This window comes from Hippoglossus stenolepis, chromosome 3, assembly GCF_022539355.2.
Source record: "Hippoglossus stenolepis isolate QCI-W04-F060 chromosome 3, HSTE1.2, whole genome shotgun sequence".
Lineage (NCBI taxonomy): Eukaryota > Metazoa > Chordata > Actinopteri > Pleuronectiformes > Pleuronectidae > Hippoglossus > Hippoglossus stenolepis.
Window position 1 is genome coordinate 584,109 of NC_061485.1, and position 24,633 is coordinate 608,741.

A 24,633-nucleotide genomic window follows, 5' to 3' on the forward strand; every position below is an offset into this window, starting at 1 on the left:
CAGCAGCAGCAGGTTGTTTCTGGACATGTTGTGTAGTTGGTGTTTGTGAAGCAGCAGCAGCAGGTTGTTTCTGGACATGTTGTGTAGTTGGTGTTTGTGAAGCAGCAGCAGCAGGTTGTTTCTGGACATGTTGTGTAGTTGGTGTTTGTGAAGCAGCAGCAGCAGGTTGTTTCTGGACATGTTGTGTAGTTGGTGTTTGTGAAGCAGCAGCAGCAGGTTGTTTCTGGACATGTTGTGTAGTTGGTGTTTGTGAAGCAGCAGCAGCAGGTTGTCAGGTCAACTCGTTCAAACAGGAACATGTGGGAACATCCAGGCGAGGGGCGGAGCCTGTAGAGCATCAGGGGCGGAGCCTGTAGAGCAGCAGGGGCGGAGCCTGTAGAGCAGCAGGAGGCCGGACATGACGTATAAACTCTGCTGTGGAAAGATCAGTGTTGTTGTTCACAGCTCATCCACACCGGCCCTTATGATAATAACTATTTGTATAGCACTGATCTAAACAAGGTTACAACGTGCTTCACAAGATCCATGGCAACAATTAATGAATACAAATAAATGTTATTCAGTTCAGTTAAATTATAAGCACCAGATCATAACATGATAATTGAAACTTAATTTATAGAGAAACCAACAGTTCCCACAATGAGCAGCTTTGACGACAGAGAGAAAACCCTTTAAACTGGAAGAGAGAACCAAAGTCGGTGTGGAGACCTCTGCCTCGACCGGGTGGAGAGAGAAGCCGCAGATCACAGAGGACTTTAGATTAAAACATGGTGTTTCCAGTCGAATATGAATGTCACCACAGGAGGAGTCCGGAGGCAGGTTATGTTTTATTACGTCTGAATCTGTCACCAGTTACTTCAGTTGTTTTGGATTCTGCTCTCACGCTGTTTAATCCTGAGACTCCCGAGATCCCCCCCCCTCGTAGTGCTTAGGAGATGATGAAGTTTATTTTAAAGTGAACTTTCCCTTTAACCGTTGACCTGCCCAACATGGCGGCGACAACAGGACACTTCACAACAGGAAGCAGAGAACCAGCCGCGCATGCGCACTAGCTCAGCCCGGGTCCCTGTAAAGATGTCTGAGCAGGCGGGGAGGGAGCGGAGCGGAGGACCCGAAACAAACGCGCAGAACCCACAACTCTTCGCAACTTAACCGGCCAAGGTAAGGGCAGGGGGCCCGGTAGAGCCGTTCCGACCGCAGCCATGTGCGGCGGAAGGTGCGGGCCTTCCGATGAAGCGGCTTAGCGGAGCTCCGAGCGGCTCGGTCCGCGGAGCGGAGCAGAAACGTTGTGCAGGACGCGGCGCTCTGTGGCAGGGGCGTGTCCGCCATCTTGTGAGAGAAGTGGCGCCTAAACAACAGCTGTCGCTCCGAGCGGGCCGCGCGAAATGGCCGTTAAATGACCGATAAATGACCGTTAGCGGCGGAGCTGGCGGCGGCCCCGCGGCCGCTCGGTGTGTTTGACCCGCTTCAGCGCACTTTGACGCGGCTGTGGACCGAGAGCTGCCGCCGCGGGGTCGAGCTGTGAGCGCGGGCTCCCGAGGAGCAGCCGCAGCCTTTTGTCCCCCCCCCCCTTGTCCCGACAGACTGACACGCGCATGCGTGTAACCATGGCGCTCGTGTCTGCGTTCCAGCGTCAACACGAGGAAACATGAAATGTCTTATTAACGCATCGATCATGTAAACAAACAGAATCCAAACAGCTGATCATCAGATTTAAACTGTCGTATCGTCTCTTTAGCGCCACACTCAGGCGGCCATGGTGAACTGCTGCTTCGTTTTCCTCCGTCACGTTAAACAGCGTTTACCGTAAAGTAACACGTCATATGACGTCACAAACCAGTGAGACTATCACTAACATATTTATAAACTTTATTATTCATCTTTTCAACCACAACAGTTTAACTAGTTCATGTTTGTGCTGAAAGGACAATGAATTAAAATGAATGTGATCAAATGTTTACTGTGCAGCTGATTTCAGACAGACGGGTGAGAGGGAGAGAGACGGGTGAGAGAGGGAGATGCAGGTGAGTCAGACAGGTGAGAGGGGAGAGAGAGAGAGAGAGAGAGAGAGACGGGTGAGAGAGGGAGATGCAGGTGAGTCAGACAGGAGAGAGGGAGAGAGAGAGAGAGAGACGGGTGAGAGAGGGAGATACAGGTGAGTCAGACAGGTGAGAGGGGAGAGAGAGAGAGAGAGAGACGGGTGAGAGAGGGAGATACAGGTGAGTCAGACAGGAGAGAGGGAGAGAGAGAGAGAGAGACGGGTGAGAGAGGGAGATACAGGTGAGTCAGGGAGGAGAGAGGGGAGAGAGAGAGAGAGAGAGAGAGAGAGAGACGGGTGAGAGAGGGAGATGCAGGTGAGTCAGACAGGAGAGAGGGGGAGAGAGAGAGAGAGAGACGGGTGAGAGAGGGAGATACAGGTGAGTCAGGGAGAGAGAGAGGGGGAGACGGGTGAGAGACAGGTGAGAGGGGGAGAGAGACGGGTGAGAGAGGGAGATGCAGGTGAGTCAGACAGGAGAGAGGGGGAGAGAGAGAGAGAGAGACGGGTGAGAGAGGGAGATACAGGTGAGTCAGGGGAGAGAGAGAGGGGGAGAGAGAGAGAGAGGGGAGAGAGAGAGACGGGTGAGAGAGGGAGATACAGGTGAGTCAGGGGAGAGAGAGAGGGGGAGACGGGTGAGTCAGACAGGTGAGAGGGGAGACCGTGAGTCAGGAGAGAGAGACAGGAGAGAGGGAGACGGTGAGAGAGACAGGTGAGAAGGGAGAGGGGAGAGAGAGACGGGTGAGAGAGGGAGATACAGGTGAGTCAGGGAGAGAGAGAGAGAGAGAGAGAGAGAGGGAGATACAGGTGAGTCAGACAGGTGAGAGGGGAGAGAGAGAGAGAGAGAGGGAGATACAGGTGAGAGGGGGAGAGAGAGAGATGCAGGTGAGTCAGACAGGAGAGAGGGAGAGAGAAGACGGGGAGAGAGGGAGATACAGGTGAGAGGGGGAGACCGGTGAGTCAGAAATGAGAGAGAGACAGGTGAGTCAGACAGGAACGAGGGAGAGACAGGTGAGTCAGACAGGAGAGAAAGACAGGTGAGAGAGGGGGATACGGGTGAGTCAGACAGGTGAGAGGGGGAGACCAGTGAGTCAGTAATGAGAGAGAGACAGGTGAGTCAAACAGGAGAGACAGGTGAGTCAGACAGGAGAGAGGGTGAGTCATAAATGAGAGAGAGACAGGTGAGTCAGACAGGAACGAGGGAGAGACAGGTGAGTCAGACAGAAGAGAGGGTGAGACAGGTGAGTCAGAAATGAGAGAGAGACAGGTGAGTCAGACAGGAACAAGGGAGAGACAGGTGAGTCAGACAGGAACAAGGGAGAGACAGGTGAGTCAGACAGGAGAGAGGGAGGGAGAGAGACAGGTGAGAGAGGGAGATACAGGTGAGTCAGACAGAAGAGAGAGACAGGTGAGACAGGGGGAGACAGGTGAGTCAAACAGGAGAGAGGGAGAGACAGGTGAGTCAGTAATGAGGGAGAGACAGGTGAGTCAAACAGGAGAGAGAGAGAGAGAGAGACAGGTGAGTCAGTAATGAGAGAGAGACAGGTGAGTCAAACAGGAGAGAGAGAGAGAGAGAGAGAGAGACAGGTGAGTCAAACAGGAGAGAGGGAGAGACAGGTGAGTCAAACAGGAGAGAGGGAGAGACAGGTGAGTCAGTAATGAGGGAGAGACAGGTGAGTCAAACAGGAGAGAGAGAGAGAGAGAGAGAGAGACAGGTGAGTCAGTAATGAGAGAGAGACAGGTGAGTCAAACAGGAGAGAGAGAGAGAGAGACAGGTGAGTCAGACAGGAGAGAGGGAGAGACAGGTGAGTCAAACAGGAGAGAGGGAGAGACAGGTGAGTCAGACACGAGAGAGGGAGAGACAGGAGGGAGACAGGAGCGAGGGAGAGACAGGTGAGCCAGACAGGAGAGAGAGAGACAGCTGAGTCAGACAGGAGAGAGGGAGGTGTGAGGGAGAGAGAGAGAGACAGGAGAGGGAGAGAGACAGGTGAGAGAGAGAGACAGGAGGGGAGAGAGAGAGAGACAGGTGAGTCAGACAGGAGAGAGAGAGACAGGTTAGTCAGACAGGAGAGAGGGAGAGACAGGAGGGAGACAGTAGCGAGGGGGAGACAGGTGAGAGAGAGAGAGAGAGAGAGACAGGTGAGTCAGACAGGAGAGAGAGAGACAGGTTAGTCAGACAGGAGAGAGGGAGAGACAGGAGGGAGACAGTAGCGAGGCGGAGACAGGGGAGAGAGAGAGAGAGAGAGACAGGGAGTCAGACAGGAGAGAGAGAGAGAGAGGTGAGTCAGACAGGAGAGAGAGAGACAGACAGGTGAGTCAGACAGGAGAGAGAGAGAGAGAGAGAGACAGGTGAGTCAGACAGGAGAGAGAGAGAGACAGGTTAGTCAGACAGGAGAGAGGGAGAGACAGGAGGAGACAGTAGCGAGGCGGAGACAGGTGAGAGAGAGAGAGAGAGAGACAGGGGAGTCAGACAGGAGAGAGAGAGAGAGAGAGGGTGAGTCAGACAGGAGAGAGAGAGAGAGACAGGTGAGTCAGACAGGAGAGAGAGAGAGAGAGAGAGAGAGAGACAGGTGAGTCAGACAGGAGAGAGAGAGAGAGACAGGTGAGTCAGACAGGAGAGAGAGAGAGAGAGAGAGCAGGGAGTCAGACAGGAGAGAGAGACAGACAGGTGAGTCAGACAGGAGAGAGAGAGACAGACAGGTGAGTCAGACAGAGAGAGAGAGAGAGAGGTGAGTCAGACAGGAGAGAGAGAGACAGACAGGTGAGTCAGACAGGAGAGAGAGAGAGAGAGAGAGAGAGAGAGAGAGAGAGAGAGAGAGAGGAGAAGAGACAGGGGAGTCAGACAGGAGAGAGAGAGAGAGAGAGAGAGACAGACAGACAGACAGACAGAGAGAGAGGAATAATTGCATCACGTGTCATGTGACCCCTCAGTGTCACATTTATTATAATTTATTGGTGACATCACTTTCTCACATGACTACAGGCGACATCACTGTCACATGACATCGACCAGTGACAGAGTATTTCACCTGTGTTTTATTTTGAAAGTAACAGTGTCTCTTCCTGTCGAGACAGGTTGATGTCATTCTGACGAGCAGCTGAGATGTCCAATGACAGCCAGGCATCAGTGAAGGGGGAGGCAACCATAATTCTGTCTCCCTCTGGCTCCACCTCCTCACAGGGACCGCCCCTGTCTCCGTCCACAACGTCCAAACCACCTGAGCTGCCAGGTACACCTGTCTGTCTGTGTCCCCTGTCTGTCTGTGTCCCCTGTCTGTCTGTCTGTGTCACCTGTCTGTCTGCGTCACCTGTCTGTCTGTGTCCCCTGTCTGTCTGTCTGTGTCCCCTGTCTGTCTGTGTCACCTGTCGGTCTGTCTGTGTCCCCTGTCTGTCTGTCTGTCTGTGTCCCCTGTCTGTCTGTCTGTCTGTGTCCCCTGTCTGTCTGTCTCCCCTGTCGGTCTGTCTGTGTCCCCTGTCTGTCTGTGTCACCCGTCTGTCTCTCAGATAGCTGGTCCAGTCTTGATGGTCTAAGTGTTGGTCTCTCTCTCTGACCTGTCTGTCTCTCTGACCTGTCTCTCTCTCTCCTCTCTCTCTCTCTCTCTCTCTCTCTCTCTCTCTCTCTCTCTCTCTCGACCTGTCTGTCTCTCGACCTGTCTGTCTCTCAGATGAGCTGGTCCAGGCTGGATGGTCTAAGTGTTGCTCTCTCTCTCTGACCTGTCTCTCTCTCTGACCTGTCTGTCTCTCAGATGAGCTGGTCCAGGCTGGATGGTCTAAGTGTTGCTCTCTCTCTCTGACCTGTCTCTCTCTCTCTGACCTGTCTGTCTCTCAGATGAGCTGGTCCAGGCTGGATGGTCTAAGTGTTGGTCTCTCTCTCTCTGACCTGTCTCTCTCTCTCTGACCTGTCTGTCTCTCAGATGAGCTGGTCCAGGCTGGATGGTCTAAGTGTTGCTCTCTCTCTCTGACCTGTCTCTCTCTCTCTGACCTGTCTGTCTCTCAGATGAGCTGGTCCAGGCTGGATGGTCTAAGTGTTGGTCTCGGAGGGAGAACCGACCATATTATTTTAACAGGTTCACCAATCAGAGCCTGTGGGAGGTGCCGGTGCTCGGTCAGCATGACGTCATTGTGAGTAAAGTTTGCTTGTCATCTGACATCATTTCCTGTTTACACACAGTAATCATTGGATTCTCTAGATTATATTTTATATATGAACTGACCATAGTATATACCTGTTTGTCTGCAGTCCGATCCTTTAGGTCTGAATGCGGCTCCAGCAGAAGGTGGGGACAGTAACCATGGTAATGGTCAGAGGAAGAGGAGGAGCTCTGAGGAGCAGGGGGCGGGGCCCAACAGCCTTAAACGAGCTAAGGTAAGAACAGCCCATCTGAGTGCTCACTAAAGGGGATTCAGATTCCTCTGAGGTGGAGGACAACTAGTCGCCGTCTGTTACTTCACTGTGACGTTAGCATGAGCTTCCTCAAACAGTTCACAGCTGAATTTGTACAAGCGACAGGAGGTGATTTGTTCTTGTGGTCTGAACTGTCGCCCTGTAAATGGGTCACAGTGTGCAGTGGATTATGGGAAACTGTGTCGTCTGTTTCCAGGTGGAGCCCACCACGCCCATCTCTCCCAGCACCCCCGGGCTCAAACCCTGGAGCTCTGCCCCTGAGGACAAACAGGCCCAATCAGCTACACCCGCAACTCTAAGTCTTGCCCCCGCCCCCTACAGACCAGCTGTGTGAGTGCTGAAGCCGCACCTTTCTTTTTGCATCTCTTGACATCCTGTGGATTTACTTTAACATTGTTGTCGTCTTCAGGATCTACTGGGATCTGGACATCCAAACCAACGCTGTGATCAGAGAGCACCCCTCCGCCAATCACCTGCCCCCTCATCCTGAAATCGAGCTGCAGCGAGCTCAGCTCGTCACGAAGCTGAGACAACACTACCACGAGCTGTGTCACCAGAGAGAAGGTAGAGAGAAACTGACCGTCTGGCACAGAGTCAGTGAAACACTGTAAGGCTGTTTAAATAGTGTCTGGTCAGTTTGTGTTCCACATGTGAAGCAGCAGCAGGAGATTATACGGGTCAGCCTCGTTCACAACAACAGGAACATGTCCGGATTAACTGACTCGCATTCAGAACAGTTCAGTCTGAAATCAGCTTTAGTTTAACATGAACAGCGAGATCAGCTGAGGTTGAGTAGCCCTCCATACAGCTGATTCAAGAGTTAAACATCTGTCTGTCTCACGCTCTCTCTCCCGCTGTCTGTTCAGGTATTGATCCTCCTCGCGAGTCGTTTAATCGTTGGCTACTGGAGAGGAAAACGATTGACAAAGGTCATGACCCTTTACTGCCGAGTGACTGTGACCCCATCATCTCCCCGTCCATGTTCAGAGAGGTCATGAACGACATCCCCATCAGGTACCTGCCTGCCTGCCTGTCTGTCAATCTGTTTTTCTCACCACCTGTCTCACCTCCTGCCTGTCTCACTTTTCAGGTTGTCTCGTATTAAGTACAAAGAAGAAGCTCGCAAGCTGCTGTTCAAATACGCTGAGGCTGCCAAGAAGATGATCGACTCTAGGTAGGTCACAATATGAGGTCATCAACTGAAAGGTGGGTTGGTGTTGAGGGAGCTGTGACTTGTGACCTCTGACCTGTCCAGGAATGCGAGTCCAGAGAGCAGGAAGGTGGTGAAGTGGAACGCTGAAGACACCATGAGCTGGCTGCGTCGAGATCACTCCGCCAGCAAAGAGGACTACATGGTAACAGTTGACCTTGGCTGTTTTCACTGCCGGCTGACCTTTGAACTCCTTTGAATTTACTCTGTAAACCTTTATCAAGATGTTTCATAAGAGCAGCCCGGGTCAAAGTTGAATATTTTTTAGCTGATAACTGTGTGTGTGTGTGTGTGTGTGTGTGTGTGTGTGTGTGTGTGTGTGTGTGTGTAGGATCGTCTGGAACACCTGAGGCAGCAGTGTGGTCCTCACGTTACCGCCGTCGCCAAAGACTCCGTCGAAGGAATTTGCTCTAAGATCTATCAGCTGTCTGCAGAGTACAGCCGCCGCCTGAGACACACACACCTGAGTCTGCTGCAGGAGCCACCTACAGGTACACACACACACACACACACACACAGTTAGGTCTTGTGCTGTGTTACTTATACATGTGTGTTGGTTTGTGTGTTTTTAGAGGCGTGTGCGTCCCCTCAGCAGTCGCGGCTTGTCTACTGTTACCCTGTGCGTCTGGCAATCGCCTCGCCGCCGCTCCCCCGGGTGGAACTGCACTTTGAAAACGACGTGGCGTGTTTGCGTTTCAGGGGAGAGATGGTCAAGGTCAACAGAGGTCACTTCAGCAAACTGGTCAGTGCCACTGCTATTACCATGACTTCCTGCAAATGTTTAACATTAAAAGTCCTCCAGGAAGTTTTAATGTGAAACATGTGAAGTCAATTTCACTGTTCACCAGCAGAGGGCGACACTAACCTGGAAACATCTGTCTCTCTGGCTCTGTGGTTACCATGGTTACAGGAGCTGTTGTACAGGTACAGCTGTATTGACGATCCTCGCTTTGAGAAGTTTCTGTCCAGAGTCTGGTGCCTCCTGAAGAGATACCAGGTCAGCTGACTCTCTGTCAACCAATCAGCTTCGAGTTTCTGCCAGCTGACAGCGGGTGTCGGAGCTCAGTGGTTAACTAGGTGTGTTTGTGTGTCCAGGAGATGTTTGGCAGCGGTGCTAATGAGGGGACAGGCCTGCAGGGGGCACTGCCGGTGGCAGTGTTTGAAGCCTTGAACCGACAGTTTGGTGTTTCCTTCGAGTGCTTCGCCTCTCCGCTCAACTGCTACTTCAAACAGTTCTCCTCGGCTTTCCCCGATATTGACGGCTTCTTTGGATCTAGAGGGTGAGACGGAAATCTGTGAGCTGTGGGACTGCGGCGGGCGGTTTGTCGACACCGTGTGAGTAACTGAGTGTGTGTTTTCAGGCCCTTCCTGTCCTTCTCTCCAGTCAGTGGCTCGTTTGAAGCCAACCCTCCGTTCTGTGAAGAGATGATGGATGCAATGGTGACACACTTCGAGGTCAGTGTAGCATCCTGGTCTGTAGTGGTCTGTACTGGTCCTGAATGTGCTGCTGACTGATGGTCTGTCTCCGTCAGGACCTTCTGGATCAGTCCTCGGAGCCTCTGTCCTTCATCGTCTTTGTTCCTGAGTGGCGTGACCCCGTGACCCCGGCTCTGACTCGCATGGAGGGAAGTCGATTCCTCCGTCATCAGCTGAGTGTCCCCGCCTACGAGCATGAGTATCGATCTGGGAGTCAGCACATCTGCAATAGGTACTAATACTACACTATGTGTACTAATACTGTACTAATACTACACTGATACAACACTGTGTACTGATACTAGACGGTGTGCACTGATACTACACTGTGTACAAAGTCTACACTGGAACTACACTTTGTGTACTAAGTTTACACTGATACTACACTTTGTGTACTAAGTTTACACTGATACTACACGTGTGTACTAAGTTAACACTGATACTACACTGTGTACTTAGTCTACACTGATACTACACTGTGTGTACTAAGTCTACACTGATACTACACTGTGTACTTAGTCTACACTGATACTACACTGTGTGTACTAAGTCTACACTGATACTACACTGTGTACTTAGTCTACACTGATACTACCCTGTGTGTACTAAGTTAACACTGATAATACACTGTGTACAAAGTCTACACTGGAACTACACTGTGTACTAAGTCTACACTGATACTACACTGTGTGTACTAAGTTTACACTGATACTACACTTTGTGTACTAAGTTTACACTGATACTACACTGTGTGTACTAAGTTAACACTGATACTACACTGTGTGTACTAAGTCTACACTGATACTACACTGTGTGTACTAAGTTAACACTGATACTACACTGTGTACTAAGTCTACACTGATACTACACTGTGTATACTAAGTTTACACTGGAACTACACTGTGTACTAAGTCTACACTGATACTACACTGTGTGTACTAAGTTTACACTGATACTACACTTTGTGTACTAAGTTTACACTGATACTACACGGTTTTGTAAATACTACACAGTACTACATTAATACTCCACTCCTTGTGTTGTTAGGGAGGAGATGTCGTACAGGGCGGTCCACGGTACTGCGGTTCTCTTCCTTCAGAATAACGCAGGTTTTGTGAAGTGGGCTCCAACTCCGGAGCGTCTGGCAGAGCTGACGAAGGCGTACCGCCCCTCCTCCGCTCGCCCCTCCTCCCTGTCTTCTCCAGGCCCTGCCAACGTTGCTCCAGGAGACAAAGACTCCACCCCCAAGGCCTCTGATAGGACGCAGAGCAGTGTGACGTCACCAGGGAGCCATGACAACAACAACAACAACAACAACGACAACAGTAGCAGCAGTAGCAGCAGTAGTCCTCAGGACAAGATGGCTGCCGTGTAGAGGGGCGGGGCTTGTAGTGTAGTCCTGGCCCCTCCCCTTGTTGTCTGTTCAGATTGTCCCTCACCAGCACCTGTAGCTCACCCTCAGCTTCTCTCAACATACCCATCATGCAGTTCTGTGGCGGCTGCCAGCCGGGGGCAAAGAGCCACGCTGATACCTTAACCTTTAATTGTACCGTCGACTCACCATCATCCCTGTGGTCTGTTTCAGCCCTGTCCACTCCAGCTGTTCTGATTGGTCGAGGCTGATATCACAGAATCTGGAGCTTTGGGTTCAAGTCGGGACATGGTGCCGTAGGAAGGCAACCAATGAGAGCAGAGTTAAATTAGTGAGCAGCGACGTGTTTGAGCTCCAGCAGAAAAACCTCTTCATTCACCTGTGATGTCATCTGTGTTGTCACTTCTCCTCTGGGCCAGAGGACTTCTCATTGGTCCCCTCACCGACTGGGCTTGGTGATTGGTTGACAAGGCAGCTATCGTTTCTATTGGACAGAATCCAGCAGCGACCCGCTTCAGGCCCTGCCTCCTCATGATCTTCTGGCCAATCAGTGCCAGGGCGCATTGTGGGAGACTGAGTATTCAGCCGGCAGGAGCATCCAGAGTGAGGTCATATTAACTGGTGGAAGGAGGCGGAGTCAGAACTGGGATTCGGACTGGTCGGTGAGGGCGCTGAGAGAAGGACGCTACCTTCCTGCCTCGTCAGAGGTCCCATCACTTCCTGAGGGAGTGTGGGACAGCTCCTCTGATTGGCCGATGGGCGGTCCGATCAGACGTCTGTCACCGTGTAGATACTGTACAGTGAAACTGTTTATGTTCTTTTCCTTGTCTGTTTTTTTTAATTTAATTTAAGGTTTTTTAAAGAGATTAACTGTTTCCTGTTTGACAAAGTTCTGAACCAAAGTGAAGAAGAAGAAAATGTTTGTGTGTAAAAGAAAACGTGTTTGAGCGACGGCAACGCTGAACAGTGGGAAACGTGACGCCGACGTCAAACAGGAAATGCTTCCGCATATTTTTATATACTTCTTTTTGTCCTTGGTGCATGAATCTTTGGACTCTGAATGACGCTTGTGATCCTGAATGTTTCCTCCCAGTCTCTGACTGAGCGGTCCTTTGAGCTAAGCTGACTGATAAGCTAGGCTAACGCTGGACTGTGAACATCATAATGATGAAAACAAACTGGAGACATTTTCTTGTAACTAATGAATTAATTGGATCACAATATTAACGCTCTTGTAATTTTGAGATAAAATCCTGTGACGACCTTTGACACGTGTGATGTTTCTCTTCATTTTCTGATTTTCTTAATGTTTAATAAAATAGTTTTGTTTTATGACAAAAACAATTGATTTGATTTAATTCAAGTTTTCACGTGATAAAACATTTAAGATGTTTGTCACATGTTAAAATAAGATTATATTTTTTCATTAAAACTCAAATTGAATTAAACGTTGTCTCCCGTGAGAGTTACATATTTTCAGGTGATTCAAACTAAAGATTCTGATGATTACTTTCCTGACTGATGAATAATTGTTCTCCAGTTTGTTTGTCTTTAGTTAACGTGTTTGTGGTTCTCTGATGACGTGAGGATGGAGACTGGACTTGTGTAAATGAAGTCTGTCCCTCGTCCTCCTTAGACTGAAATATAGAAATATATTCAACCAGAGATGCAGACCGGGTGTTTTTACTACAGTACACGTTCTCACGAGAACCCAGATGACTGACGATAACACTAGTGTCAGAATTTAAACTGAATCAGTGACGTTTAACATTTAAACATCACTTTTCATCACAATATCACAGCTTCGTATTTATACTTTTCAGAGAACTCGTCACTTCCGTGTATCAACCCAATAAACAAATCCTGACATTTCAAAATAAAGCTTGTTTTTAGATCGGTGTAGGTGGGGCTTTTACTTTGAAATGACACCGGATGCGCTGCAGAAGCTGTAGCTTCACAGCGGAAGTGAACGTTATTTCCTGGATCAGACGTTGATCAGCGGATCATTGATTATCGATCATCTGTCACTCAGCTCTGTGCTAACAGAGTTAGCTTTAGCTGTGGTTAGCTCACACTAGCAGAGTTAGCTCAGTTAGACCCGGATCACAAACCTTCCTCCATGGGAGCCCACCGCAGCGAGGGAGGCCGGGACTGGCTGCAGCAGGACGGACAGGAGCAGCTGGAGCAGACCCCGGTGAGAGCTGCCGGGGGTTAGCGGGTTAGCGGGTTAGCTTAGCGCAATGCTAACCCTTTTGATTCAGTTGTTTGAACTTTTAACAAACTCATGTGATCTGCTCAGGTTTCACTGCAGCTACAAGCTAAGCTTAGCTAAAAGAAACCACTAGCTAAATGTCGCGATAGTTCAGCGTCACCGAGAAACATCATGTTAACTAGTCACCATGTTTACTGGTCATCATCTTAACTGGTCACCATGTTAACTGGTCACCATGTTAACTGGTCACTAGGTTAACTGGTCACCATGTTAACTGGTCATCATCTTAACTGGTCACCATGTTAACTGGTCACCATGTTAACTGGTCACTATGTTAACTGGTCATCATCTTAACTGGTCATCATGTTAACTGGTCACCATGTTAACTGGTCACCATGTTAACTGGTCACTATGTTAACTGGTCATCATCTTAACTGGTCACCATGTTAACTGGTCATCATGTTAACTGGTCACTAGGTTAACTGGTCATCATGTTAACTGGTCATCATGTTTACTGGTCACCATGTTAACTGGTCATCATGTTAACTGGTCACTAGGTTAACTGGTCATCATGTTAACTGGTCACCATGTTGACTGGTCACCATGTTAACTGGTCATCATGTTAACTGGTCATCATGTTAACTGGTCACCATGTTAACTGGTCACCATGTTTACTGGTCATCATGTTAACTGGTCATCATGTTAACTGGTCACCATGTTTACTGGTCATCATGTTAACTGGTCACCATGTTAACTGGTCACCATGTTTACTGGTCATCATGTTAACTGGTCATCATGTTAACTGGTCACTATGTTAACTGGTCATCATCTTAACTGGTCATCATGTTAACTGGTCACCATGTTAACTGGTCACCATGTTTACTGGTCATCATGTTAACTGGTCATCATGTTAACTGGTCACTAGGTTAACTGGTCATCATGTTAACTGGTCATCATGTTAACTGGTCATCATCTTAACTGGTCATCATGTTAACTGGTCATCATGTTAACTGGTCACTAGGTTAACTGGTCATCATCTTAACTGGTCATCATGTTAACTGGTCATCATCTTAACTGGTCATCATGTTAACTGGTCATCATGTTAACTGGTCACCATGTTAACTGGTCATCATGTTAACTGGTCACCATCTTAACTGGTCATCATGTTAACTGGTCACCATGTTAACTAGTCACCATGTTTACTGGTCATCATCTTAACTGGTCATTATGTTAACTGGTCATCATGTTAACTGGTCACCATCTTAACTGGTCATCATGTTAACTGGTCGTCATGTTAACTGGTCGTCATCTTAACTAGTCACCATGTTTACTGGTCACTAGGTTAAATGGTCATCATCTTAACTGGTCACCATTTTAACTGGTCATCATGTTAACTGGTCACCATCTTAACTGGTCACCATGTTAACTGGTCACTATGTTAACTGGTCATCATGTTAACTGGTCATCATGTTAACTGGTCACCATGTTAACTGGTGATCATCTTAACTGGTCATCATGTTAACTGGTCACCATGTTAACTGGTGATCATCTTAACTGGTCACCATGTTAACTGGTCACCATGTTAACTGGTCATCATGTTAACTGGTCATCATCTTAACTGGTGATCATCTTAACTGGTCACCATCTTAACTGGTCATCATGTTAACTGGTCACCATGTTAACTGGTGATCATCTTAACTGGTGATCATCTTAACTGGTCATCATGTTAACTGGTCACCATCTTAACTGGTCACCATGTTAAAAGGTCATCATCTTAACTGGTCATGTTAACTGGTCATCATCTTAACTGGTCACCATCTTAACTGGTCACCATCTTAACTGGTCATCGTCTTAACTGGTCATCATGTTAACTGGTCATCATGTTCGGGTTACGGTAACTGTTATGTTCTCTTTATTTTCAGAAACCGTGGAACGTGATGATCAAACACAGACAGATTCACAGACGAGGACGACGCTCGCACATGACTGTCAGGTCAGTACTGGTTTATAATGGTTAATAGTATATTATACTTTACATAACACCAGAGATAAACCTAGTGTGTGTGTGTGTGTGTGTGTGTGTGTGTGTGTGTGTAGCTACACAGATCCTCAGGTGTCCATGGACCTGTTGAGGGCGGTGCTTCAGCCCAGCTTCAATGATGACATCATGGCTGTGTTCAGGAAGTACCAGAAGGTCAGAGGTCAAAATAATTCAATGTGTTTTTCTCCGTGACATGTGACACCTGAGCAGGTGTGAACTGCTATAACTTATCATTACAATATATAAATACAGCTGTTATAACTTATTATCACAATACATAAATACATCACAATGTTGTATTGCTTTTAATGTGTTTGTGTATATTTTTACGTGTTTGTGTTTCAGTTCTTTGAGAAAGCTGCTCAGAACGTGAAGGTGAATGTAGGTGATGACGTTCAGACTGATCAGCTGATCAAAGAGGCCTGCAGGAACGTTCTAGAACATGTAAGCTAATTTACTGTCATCTGACCCTGAAGGTCATGTGACCCTGAAGGTCATGTGACCAACTGTACTCACCTGTCTCTCTCTGTGGTTACCATGGTTTCCTCTGATGACATCACCAGGCCAAACAGCTCTTTCCAGAGGGGGAGGTGAAGAAAGTTCGGTCAGAGATCGCAATCAAGGTAGGAGCCTTCAAACTGACCAATCAGATCATTAGCCACAGTAACAACCTGATTCTTCTTCTTGTTTTGATTCTTGACAGAGAACCAGACCTGCTGACGACGACTGCAGTCAAAGAGGAAGTCCCCTGCTCAAGAAGGTAGTGTGACCTCTGACCTCTGACTGTTGGCTCAGACTCTAAACACTGATGTGCTCAGGTGTATGAGGTACAGTCGGACAGGTGTGAGACAGTTGTATGAGATACAGGTGTGAGACAGTTGTATGAGATACTATGGGACAGGTGTGAGACAGTTGTATGAGATACAGGTGTGAGACAGTTGTATGAGATACTATGGGACAGGTGTGAGACAGTTGTATGAGATACAGGTGTGAGACAGTTGTATGAGATACTATGGGACAGGTGTGAGACAGTTGTATGAGATACTATGGGACAGGTGTGAGACAGTTGTATGAGATACAGGTGTGAGACAGTTGTATGAGATACAGGTGTGAGACAGTTGTATGAGATACAGGTGGACAGGTGTGAGACAGTTGTATGAGATACAGGTGTGAGACAGTTGTATGAGATACAGGTGGACAGGTGTGAGACAGTTGTATGAGATACAGGTCTGAGACAGTTGTATGAGATACTGTGGGACAGGTGTGAGACAGTTGTATGAGATACAGGTGTGAGACAGTTGTATGAGATACAGGTGGACAGGTGTGAGACAGTTGTATGAGATATAGGTGTGAGACAGTTGTATGAGATACAGGTGGACAGGTGTGAGACAGTTGTATGAGATACTGTGGGACAGGTGTGAGACAGTTGTATGAGATACTGGTGTGAGACAGTTGTATGAGATACAGGTGTGAGACAGTTGTATGAGATACTGTGGGACAGGTGTGAGACAGTTGTATGAGATACTGGTGTGAGACAGTTGTATGAGATACAGGTGTGAGACAGTTGTATGAGATACAGGTGGACAGGTGTGAGACAGTTGTATGAGATACTGTGGGACAGGTGTGAGACAGTTGTATGAGATACTGGTGTGAGACAGTTGTATGAGATACAGGTGTGAGACAGTTGTATGAGATACAGGTGGACAGGTGTGAGACAGTTGTATGAGATACAGGTGTGAGACAGTTGTGAGATACTGTCGGACAGGTGTGAGACAGTTGTGAGATACTGTCGGACAGGTGTGAGACAGGTGAAGGAATCGATTGTGTGAGTAACTGATTATTTTGTGTCCTCAGAGAAAAACCCGTCCCAGTGCCGCGCTCGTCTCGTCTGATCGACCTCTGACCTTCACCTCTCAGTGAGTACCTGACAGTGACATCATCAGTGTCCAGGTAGATCATCTCACCTGACGACCTTTGACCTTTTGTCCTCAGAGCGAAGCCGAAGCCTGATTCCATCAAGAGAGAAGGACCGAAGGTGAGATCACACCTGACATCAGCTCTGAAGATACACATGGTCGACAGCCCTCTGGTGGCTGGCTGCAGTATAGGTCATAAACCCCGGCATTCTCCAGGTTAGCAGATGGGACCTGGACCAAACTCTATCACATCGTTGTGTAATGATCCAGTGTCTTTGTATTTCAGTGGGATCCGTCCAGACTCAATGATAGCAGCACGTTTGTTCTTGGCTCCAGAGCAAACAAGTGAGTCTACAACATGTCCAGTACATGCTATTTACATGTTTGTATGTGAGGGTCAGTCCAGACACCAGGTGGTGCTGTTGATCACCTCTGTCCTCTTTTAATGTTTCCTCTGACCTCAGTGGGTGTGGATGTGTGATTGTATATGCTGTATCTGTCTTTTCAAATTAAAAGTGCTCTGTGTTGTGGTATTGGGAAGTTGAGCTTCCTGTTGACAATCAGCTGATGATTGAGAGAGATAAACTGTTAATTAGAAATTCTTCTGCTATTATAAAAGAGTTACTGAAGGTTTCTAATGTCTGTTGTTTATAAAATAATAAACATGTCGTAAAAAAAGTTTTATCAGCTGATCAAGAGGTGAAAGGTCACCTGACACTGATGTCACTGTGCAGGGCGCTGGGGATGGGCGGGACCAGAGGACGAATCTACATCAAACACTCCGACCTGTTCAAGGTAACAAACGCACACTCACCTCCAGCGTTGATGGTACATCTCCAAAAATCTAATCTGAGCAGAGAATCCTGAACTGTGTGTGTGTGTGTGTCAGTTTGCTGCAGATGCACAGGATAAGCAGTGGTTGGCAGAGCGACATCACATGAGAGCGACAGGAGGAAAGATGGTGAGAAAATCTTCAGGTCAGAGTCGGTTCAGGATTAGTTTTATTAAATCTCCTCCTCCGGACGTGGAGATGCTAACGGACTTAGCCACACGATGTGTCCGAGGGTCCATGAACGCACCTCGTAGGAGACATCAGAGACATTGAGTCTAAACACTTTGTGTAAATGACGTCATTCCCAGTTGAATATGAAAGTGGGGGCGTGTGGTCACTTGATGACGTCACAGCAGCAGGATGGAGGCAGGTTATGTTTTATTACGTCTGAAGAATCAGTCACTAGTTACTCCCCCATCAGAGTGCTGAGGAGATGATGAGGGAGGTTTCATTTCAGTGAACTATCCCTTTAAGTGATTGTCTCACTCTGTTAATAAAGATGGATGACAAAACAGCTCGCAAATCATCTTGATCGCCCCCAAGTGGCTGTCTGCAGTTACTTCATAAACCCTCCTCCTCCATGTTAGCAGATGGGACATGAACCAAACTAAAGAATCAAAGTAGACATTAAATAAATGTTTGTAAAGATGTTTCTGTCATTTCAGGTCGTTATCTCACTGATGTTTGTTAAAGTGTTTCTGGTTAGTTAGGATTTTATCAGTTATTTGATGATATAAAAACAGGCTGAGACATCATGATTGACAGCTGACACTGACTCAGGGTTGATGAGAGTGTATGGGCGGGACCTGGATACCATGGCCCCTCCTCCTGCAGAGGGGTAGATGACGTTACTTTACTAATACACAGTCCTGCTGTCCTCACATCGGCTCATTCGGACACGATGCAGTTTTTACTCGGGGGCTGACGTGAGACACTCTTGACAAAGTCTGATGCCTCTCACTCGAAAATACGGCCTCAATGCAGAGTTCAATGCAGGTCTGAAAGCAGCTTTAGTTTCCACCTGTACGACTGCACCTGAAGGCACCACTGCTGTTTGTGTTCAGGCCTACCTGCTGATCGAAGAAGACATCCAGGATCTGTCCCGCAGCGACGAGTACAAGTGAGTCTGTCTCCATGGTAACCAGCTCTACAGGTTTGCCCCCACCCCTGTTGTTACCACGGTAACTGTGTGTGTGTGTGTGTGTGTGTGTGTAGGGACTGTCCTGACGTCAGGATGGACGAGATGAAGCCGTTCTCAGTTCCTTCGTGGATGATTGACAAGATGAAGAGAGCCATGGAGGCTCAGAGAGATGCTGACCTCTGACCTCCACCCCATCAGAGAGCAATCATGTGATTCACATTCTCTGCCCTGATTGGCTCCTTCTATCCTTTCATTTATACTGTTTTTTAACAAAAATTAATAAAACTTTCTGACCAGAAGACGTGTTTTTCATTACATTACATTTAGTGCTGCTAAAGTGCTTTGTGTCCTGATGTCCATGTGGAGCTGGTTCCACCGTTTAGGAGCCAGGACAGGAAACAGTCCTGATGTTGTTGAGTGACAGCTGTCCCTCGCAGTGAGGGAGCAGCTGATTGGCCGATGCAGAGCGACGTGGACGGACTGGGTGTGAGGTTTGACCATGTCCTGGATGTAGACTGGACCCGATCCGGTCACAGCACGGTACCAAGTACTAGTGTTTTGAAACGGATGCAGCCACTGGTAACCAGTGAAGGAGCGGAGTGAACTCAGGTTAAAGACCAGTGGAGCTGCTGGTTTCTGGATGAGCTGCAGAGGTCGGGTGGCAGCAGCAGGTAGACTTGCCAGGAGGGGGGGGCAGTAGTCTATAGGCCTGAGATGACCAGAGACTGGACCAGAACCAGAACCTGAGAAGGGGACATATTCTCCTGATGTTGTGCAGCATGTATCTACAGGAACGTGTATCTAATCATGATCCAGAACTGATTCCTGAAGAATCTACTAATGTTTAAATCTAAAATCATCTCAACTGAGCAGAAGGTTGAGTCTCATTCACAAGGTTGTGACATCACAGACTTTATTTATAAAAATAAACATAGGCAGGTAGTGGCATTGTGGGGGGGCGGCATCACTCAATCCCTTCCTGCTTATCTTTGATGGCGACTCGGAAGCGTTCCTCCAGAAGAGACAGCTCGCTGATCAGATCTGTGATGGCGTTTGTAAACGCTTCCTGTCAAAACAACGAAAATCATTTCCTGTTAATAAAACACCTCGACCTATCAAAGTGTGTGTGTGTGTGTGTGTTACCTGTGGACTGTAGTCAGGTGTGTGTGTGTGTGTGTTACCTGTGGACTGTCGTCAGGTGTGTGTGTGTGTGTTACCTGTGGACTGTCGTCAGGTGTGTGTGTTACCTGTGGACTGTAGTCAGGTGTGTGTTACCTGTGGACTGTAGTCAGGTGTGTGTGTGTGTGTGTTACCTGTGGACTGTAGTCAGGTGTGTGTGTGTGTTACCTGTGGACTGTAGTCAGAGGTGTGTGTGTGTTACCTGTGGACTGTAGTCAGGTGTGTGTGTGTGTGTGTTACCTGTGGACTGTAGTCAGGTGTGTGTGTTACCTGTGGACTGTAGTCAGGTGTGTGTGTGTGTTACCTGTGGACTGTAGTCAGGTGTGTGTGTTACCTGTGGACTGTAGTCAGGTGTGTGTGTTACCTGTGGACTGTAGTCAGGTGTGTGTGTGTTACCTGTGGACTGTAGTCAGGTGTGTGTGTTACCTGTGGACTGTAGTCAGGTGTGTGTGTGTTACCTGTGGACTGTAGTCAGGTGTGGTCTGGACTCTGATGACGATCTTGTGTTCTAGAGGATGAGGAACCTTATAACCAGCGAACAGAACCTGAGGATCCTTCAACAGCTGACTGGAAAACAAACAAACCAACATGAGCAGGTTTGTATCCAATGTATAAAAAGAGCTTTACATCAAATCTGATGTTTCATTATAAAAATAGTTTTAGAGCACTTCCTGTCAGGACTCAATTAGAACCTTTCACAATAAAAGGTGAAAACTAGTACTGAGCCCTCTCTCAGGCCTCTGTGTGGCATCCTGTTAGCATGTGTGTAGCATCTGATTAGCTGTGACTGTAGCCTCCTGTTAGCATTGTGTGTAGCCTCTGTTAGCTGTGACTGTAGCATCCTGTTAGCATATGTGTAGCATCTGATTAGCTGTGACTGTAGCCTCCTGTTAGCATCGTGTGTAGCCTCTCATTAGCTGTGACTGTAGCCTCCTGTTAGCATGGTGTGTAGCCTCTCATTAGCTGTGACTGTAGCATCCTGTTAGCATGGTGTGTAGCCTCTCATTAGCTGTGACTGTAGCCTCCTGTTAGCATGGTGTGTAGCCTCTGTTAGCTGTGTGTGTAGCCTCCTGTTAGCATGGTGTGTAGCCTCTCATTAGCTATGACTGTAGCCTCCTGTTAGCATGGTGTGTAGCCTCTCATTAGCTGTGACTGTAGCCTCTGTTAGCTGTGACTGTAGCCTCCTGTTAGCATGGTGTGTAGCCTCTCATTAGCTGTGACTGTAGCCTCCTGTTAGCATGGTGTGTAGCCTCTCATTAGCTGTGACTGTAGCCTCCTGTTAGCTGTGACTGTAGCCTCCTGTTAGCATGGTGTGTAGCCTCTGTTAGCTGTGTCTGTAGCTTCCTGTTAGCATGGTGTGTAGCCTCTCATTAGCTGTGACTGTAGCCTCCTGTTAGCATGGTGTGTAGCCTCTCATTAGCTGTGACTGTAGCCTCTGTTAGCTGTGTCTGTAGCCTCCTGTTAGCATGGTGTGTAGCCTCTGTTAGCTGTGTCTGTAGCTTCCTGTTAGCATGGTGTGTAGCCTCTCATTAGCTGTGACTGTAGCCTCCTGTTAGCATGGTGTATAGCCTCTCATTAGCTGTGACTGTAGCCTCCTGTTAGCATGGTGTGTAGCCTCTGTTAGCTGTGTCTGTAGCCTCCTGTTAGCATGGTGTGTAGCCTCTGTTAGCTGTGTCTGTAGCTTCCTGTTAGCATGGTGTGTAGCCTCTGTTAGCTGTGTCTGTAGCCTCCTGTTAGCTGTGTCTGTAGCCTCCTGTTAGCTGTGTCTGTAGCCTCCTGTTAGCTGTGTCTGTAGCCTCCTGTTAGCATGGTGTGTAGCTTCTGTTAGCTGTGTCTGTAGCCTCCTGTTAGCTGTGTCTGTAGCCTCCTGTTAGCTGTGTCTGTAGCCTCCTGTTAGCATGGTGTGTAGCCTCTGTTAGCTGTGTCTGTAGCCTCCTGTTAGCTGTGTCTGTAGCCTCCTGTTAGCTGTGTCTGTAGCCTCCTGTTAGCATGGTGTGTAGCCTCTGTTATCTGTGTCTGTAGCCTCCTGTTAGCATGGTGTGTAGCCTCTGTTAGCTGTGTCTGTAGCCTCCTGTTAGCATGGTGTGTAGCCTCTGTTAGCTGTGTCTGTAGCCTCCTGTTAGCATGGTGTGTAGCCTCTGTTAGCTGTGTCTGTAGCCTCCTGTTAGCATGGTGTGTAGCCTCTGTTAGCTGTGTCTGTAGCTTCCTGTTAGCATGCTGTGTAGCCTCTGTTAGCTGTGTCTGTAGCCTCCTGTTAGCATGGTGTGTAGCCTCTGTTAGCTGTGTCTGTAGCTTCCTGTTAGCATGCTGTGTAGCCTCTCACGCTCGGATGATGTTGCCCAGTGTGTGGTCCTCTTTGTTCAGGGTGAACAGACACGCGTTGGGAACCTTCGTGTCTTTACTGATGCTGATCTTCTTCTCTCCTTCGAACAGCAGAAACGACTCGAAGGCGGGAGGCGCGTTCATCTTGTCTGAGGCAGAAACGACCACAGACTGGAAATAAAGAAACTACGAGCCGACTTCAAAATAACATCACGACTTCCGGCGCCTTCGTCTTCTTCTGTTGTCAGAGTCCAGGTGAGGAGCGCCCCCATGCGGACAGGAGCCAACCAGCTGATGAGCAATAACAGATGGTTCGTGTTTTAGTTTATGAACATATTTTATATTTCATATTCAAGTGTGTATTTATTTTTCTCTTTTCACCTCTGACCTAATGTAAGAAAATAAAGTGAAATAATAAATGAAATCTGGAAACATGAAATATCACAGAAATGTTTGTGAAAGTAAAATAAAGTAAATACTCGTAAATGCGAGAATAAATTTAGGGTAAAATGTAAAGTTTTATCAATTAAATATTATGAAATATGATTCAATATAATCCAATATAATTACTTTTAATAAATAATTACACATAAAAGGTGAAATCTGTTTATTTTTTCTTTTGTTTCCACTCTGTGATGTCACGTTACGGAAGTTCCTCCTGTCCAATAACAGCGCGGTTCCCATCGTTCTCACTCTTCTCATTGGTCAGCAGGAGGTGGTTTGTTTTTAAAAGTCTGGCGCTGATTGGCTGCGTCTGTGACGGAGCGTCAGTTTAAACCGGGGGGCGGCAGAGTGCTTGGTTTGAATCCGGCAGACGCAGCTTGGACCCGGACTCCCGGACACGGTGAGTCCCCGCGGTTCCACCAGGGTTAAACACCGGATTTAAGCACCGGATTCAACCGGGATTCAACCGGGATCCGTGCGGGTGTAAACGCGAGGAAGTGTTGCGTGTGTCCGCTGTGTGACGTCAGTGGTAAACAGGCTAATAGCGAAGCTAACGCTCAGGTAGCCTGCTGCTAGCTTGAAGCTAAAGCTGAAATCAGATGCTAACATGCGAATTCAGCGGATCCGTTAGCACTTTCCGTTAAGAGACACCGGACCGTCCGTTAAGAGACACCGACCGTCCGTTAAGAGACACGGACCGTCCGTTAAGAGACACCGGACCGGTCGTTAAGAGACACCGGACCGTCCGTTAAGAGACACCGGACCGTCCGTTAAGAGACACCGGACCGTCCGTTAAGAGACACCGGACCGTCCTTAAGAGACACCGGACCGTCCGTTAAGAGACACCGGACCGTCCGTTAAGAGACACCGGACCGTCGTTAAGAGACACCGGACCGTCCGTTAAGAGACACCGGACCGTTCGTTAAGAGACACCGGACCGGTCGTTAAGAGACACCGGACTGGTCGTTAAGAGACACCGGACTGGTCGTTAAGAGACACCGGACCGTCCGTTAAGAGACACCGGACCGTCCGTTAAGAGACACCGACTCGTCGTGGCGCGGACTGGGTAAGAGACACGGACCGTCCGTCAAGAGACACCGGACCGTCCGTTAAGAGACTCCGAGCGTCCGTTAAGAGACACCGGACCGTCCGTTAAGAGACCCGGACTGGTCGTTAAGAGACACCGGACCCTGGTCGAAGACACCGGACCTCCGTTAGACACTGACATCCGACTGGTCGTTCCGTTAGACACCGGACCGTCCGTTAAGAGACAAAGGCCTGGCGCCGTTAAGAGACACCGGACTGGTCGTTAAGAGACACCGGACTCGAAGAGACGACCGTCCGTTAAGAGACACGGACCGCGACAACCGGACCGTCCGTTAAGAGACACCGGACCGTCAAGAGACACCGGACCGTCCGTTAAGAGACACCGACCGTCCGTTAAGAGACACCGGACCGGTCGTTAAGAGACACCGGACTGTCCGTTAAGAGACACCGGACCGGTGGTTAAGAGACACCGGACTGGTCGTTAAGAGACACCGACTGGTCGAATACGGACTCGTCGTTAAGAGACCCCCGGCGTTAAGAGACACCGGACTGGTCGTTAAGAGACACCGGACCGGTCGTTAAGAGCACCGACTGGTCGTTAAGGACATCGAAGACCATCCGTTACAGGAGACACCGGACCGATTGTTAAGAGACACCGGACCGTTGTTAAAGACACTCCAGCCATAACCGACTGTTAAGACACCGGGGCCCCGGACATCGTTAAGAGACACCGGACCGTCCGTTAAGAGACACCGGACCGTCCGTTAAGAGACACCGGGCTCAGATGGACAGTTCAGAGGGAATAGTGTTTACTGATCCATCCGGTTACTAACGTTTCGCTGCTGACTACCGGGGATCGGAGCAGTGAGCGCGGTGTGTGTCCGGCTCTGACCCGGTCTTTGTCTCTGTCCAGCAGGAACCGGATCACTCCATCATGGCCTCTCAGAACATGGACCCCGCAGCGGGTGCAGCTTCCTCCACAGCCGCTCTGAAGCGGCAGC

At 48.6% G+C, this 24,633-nt stretch overlaps 3 protein-coding genes across 3 annotated transcripts; 2 read left to right on the forward strand and 1 right to left on the reverse strand.

Moving 5' to 3' along the window:
* Nucleotides 1-1,033: 1,033 nt before the first annotated feature.
* On the forward strand, nucleotides 1,034-11,765 carry pcif1 (phosphorylated CTD interacting factor 1). Its single transcript, XM_035151268.2, has 16 exons — nucleotides 1,034-1,161; nucleotides 5,111-5,265; nucleotides 6,033-6,157; nucleotides 6,276-6,401; nucleotides 6,637-6,770; nucleotides 6,850-7,004; nucleotides 7,307-7,454; nucleotides 7,531-7,614; nucleotides 7,696-7,795; nucleotides 7,982-8,141; nucleotides 8,223-8,392; nucleotides 8,561-8,647; nucleotides 8,746-8,930; nucleotides 9,012-9,105; nucleotides 9,183-9,358; nucleotides 10,174-11,765. Exons 2-16 carry the CDS (start codon nucleotides 5,139-5,141, stop codon nucleotides 10,499-10,501), a joined length of 2,199 nt encoding a protein of 732 aa, XP_035007159.1. The 5' UTR covers nucleotides 1,034-1,161; nucleotides 5,111-5,138; the 3' UTR covers nucleotides 10,502-11,765.
* Nucleotides 11,766-12,429: 664 nt separating this feature from the next.
* On the forward strand, nucleotides 12,430-18,939 carry LOC118104410 (deoxynucleotidyltransferase terminal-interacting protein 1). Its single transcript, XM_035151269.1, has 13 exons — nucleotides 12,430-12,692; nucleotides 14,633-14,703; nucleotides 14,808-14,904; nucleotides 15,097-15,195; nucleotides 15,315-15,374; nucleotides 15,455-15,511; nucleotides 16,606-16,667; nucleotides 16,744-16,786; nucleotides 16,954-17,012; nucleotides 17,402-17,462; nucleotides 17,557-17,628; nucleotides 18,564-18,619; nucleotides 18,715-18,939. Exons 1-13 carry the CDS (start codon nucleotides 12,618-12,620, stop codon nucleotides 18,821-18,823), a joined length of 921 nt encoding a protein of 306 aa, XP_035007160.1. The 5' UTR covers nucleotides 12,430-12,617; the 3' UTR covers nucleotides 18,824-18,939.
* Nucleotides 18,940-19,517: 578 nt separating this feature from the next.
* On the reverse strand, nucleotides 19,518-22,285 carry polr2j (RNA polymerase II subunit J). Its single transcript, XM_035151280.2, has 3 exons — nucleotides 22,143-22,285; nucleotides 20,278-20,386; nucleotides 19,518-19,706 (listed from the first exon to the last, which is right to left on the reverse strand). The coding sequence occupies exons 1-3, from the start codon at nucleotides 22,283-22,285 to the stop codon at nucleotides 19,605-19,607; spliced, it is 354 nt and encodes a 117-aa protein (XP_035007171.1). The 3' UTR covers nucleotides 19,518-19,604.
* Nucleotides 22,286-24,633: the final 2,348 nt, after the last annotated feature.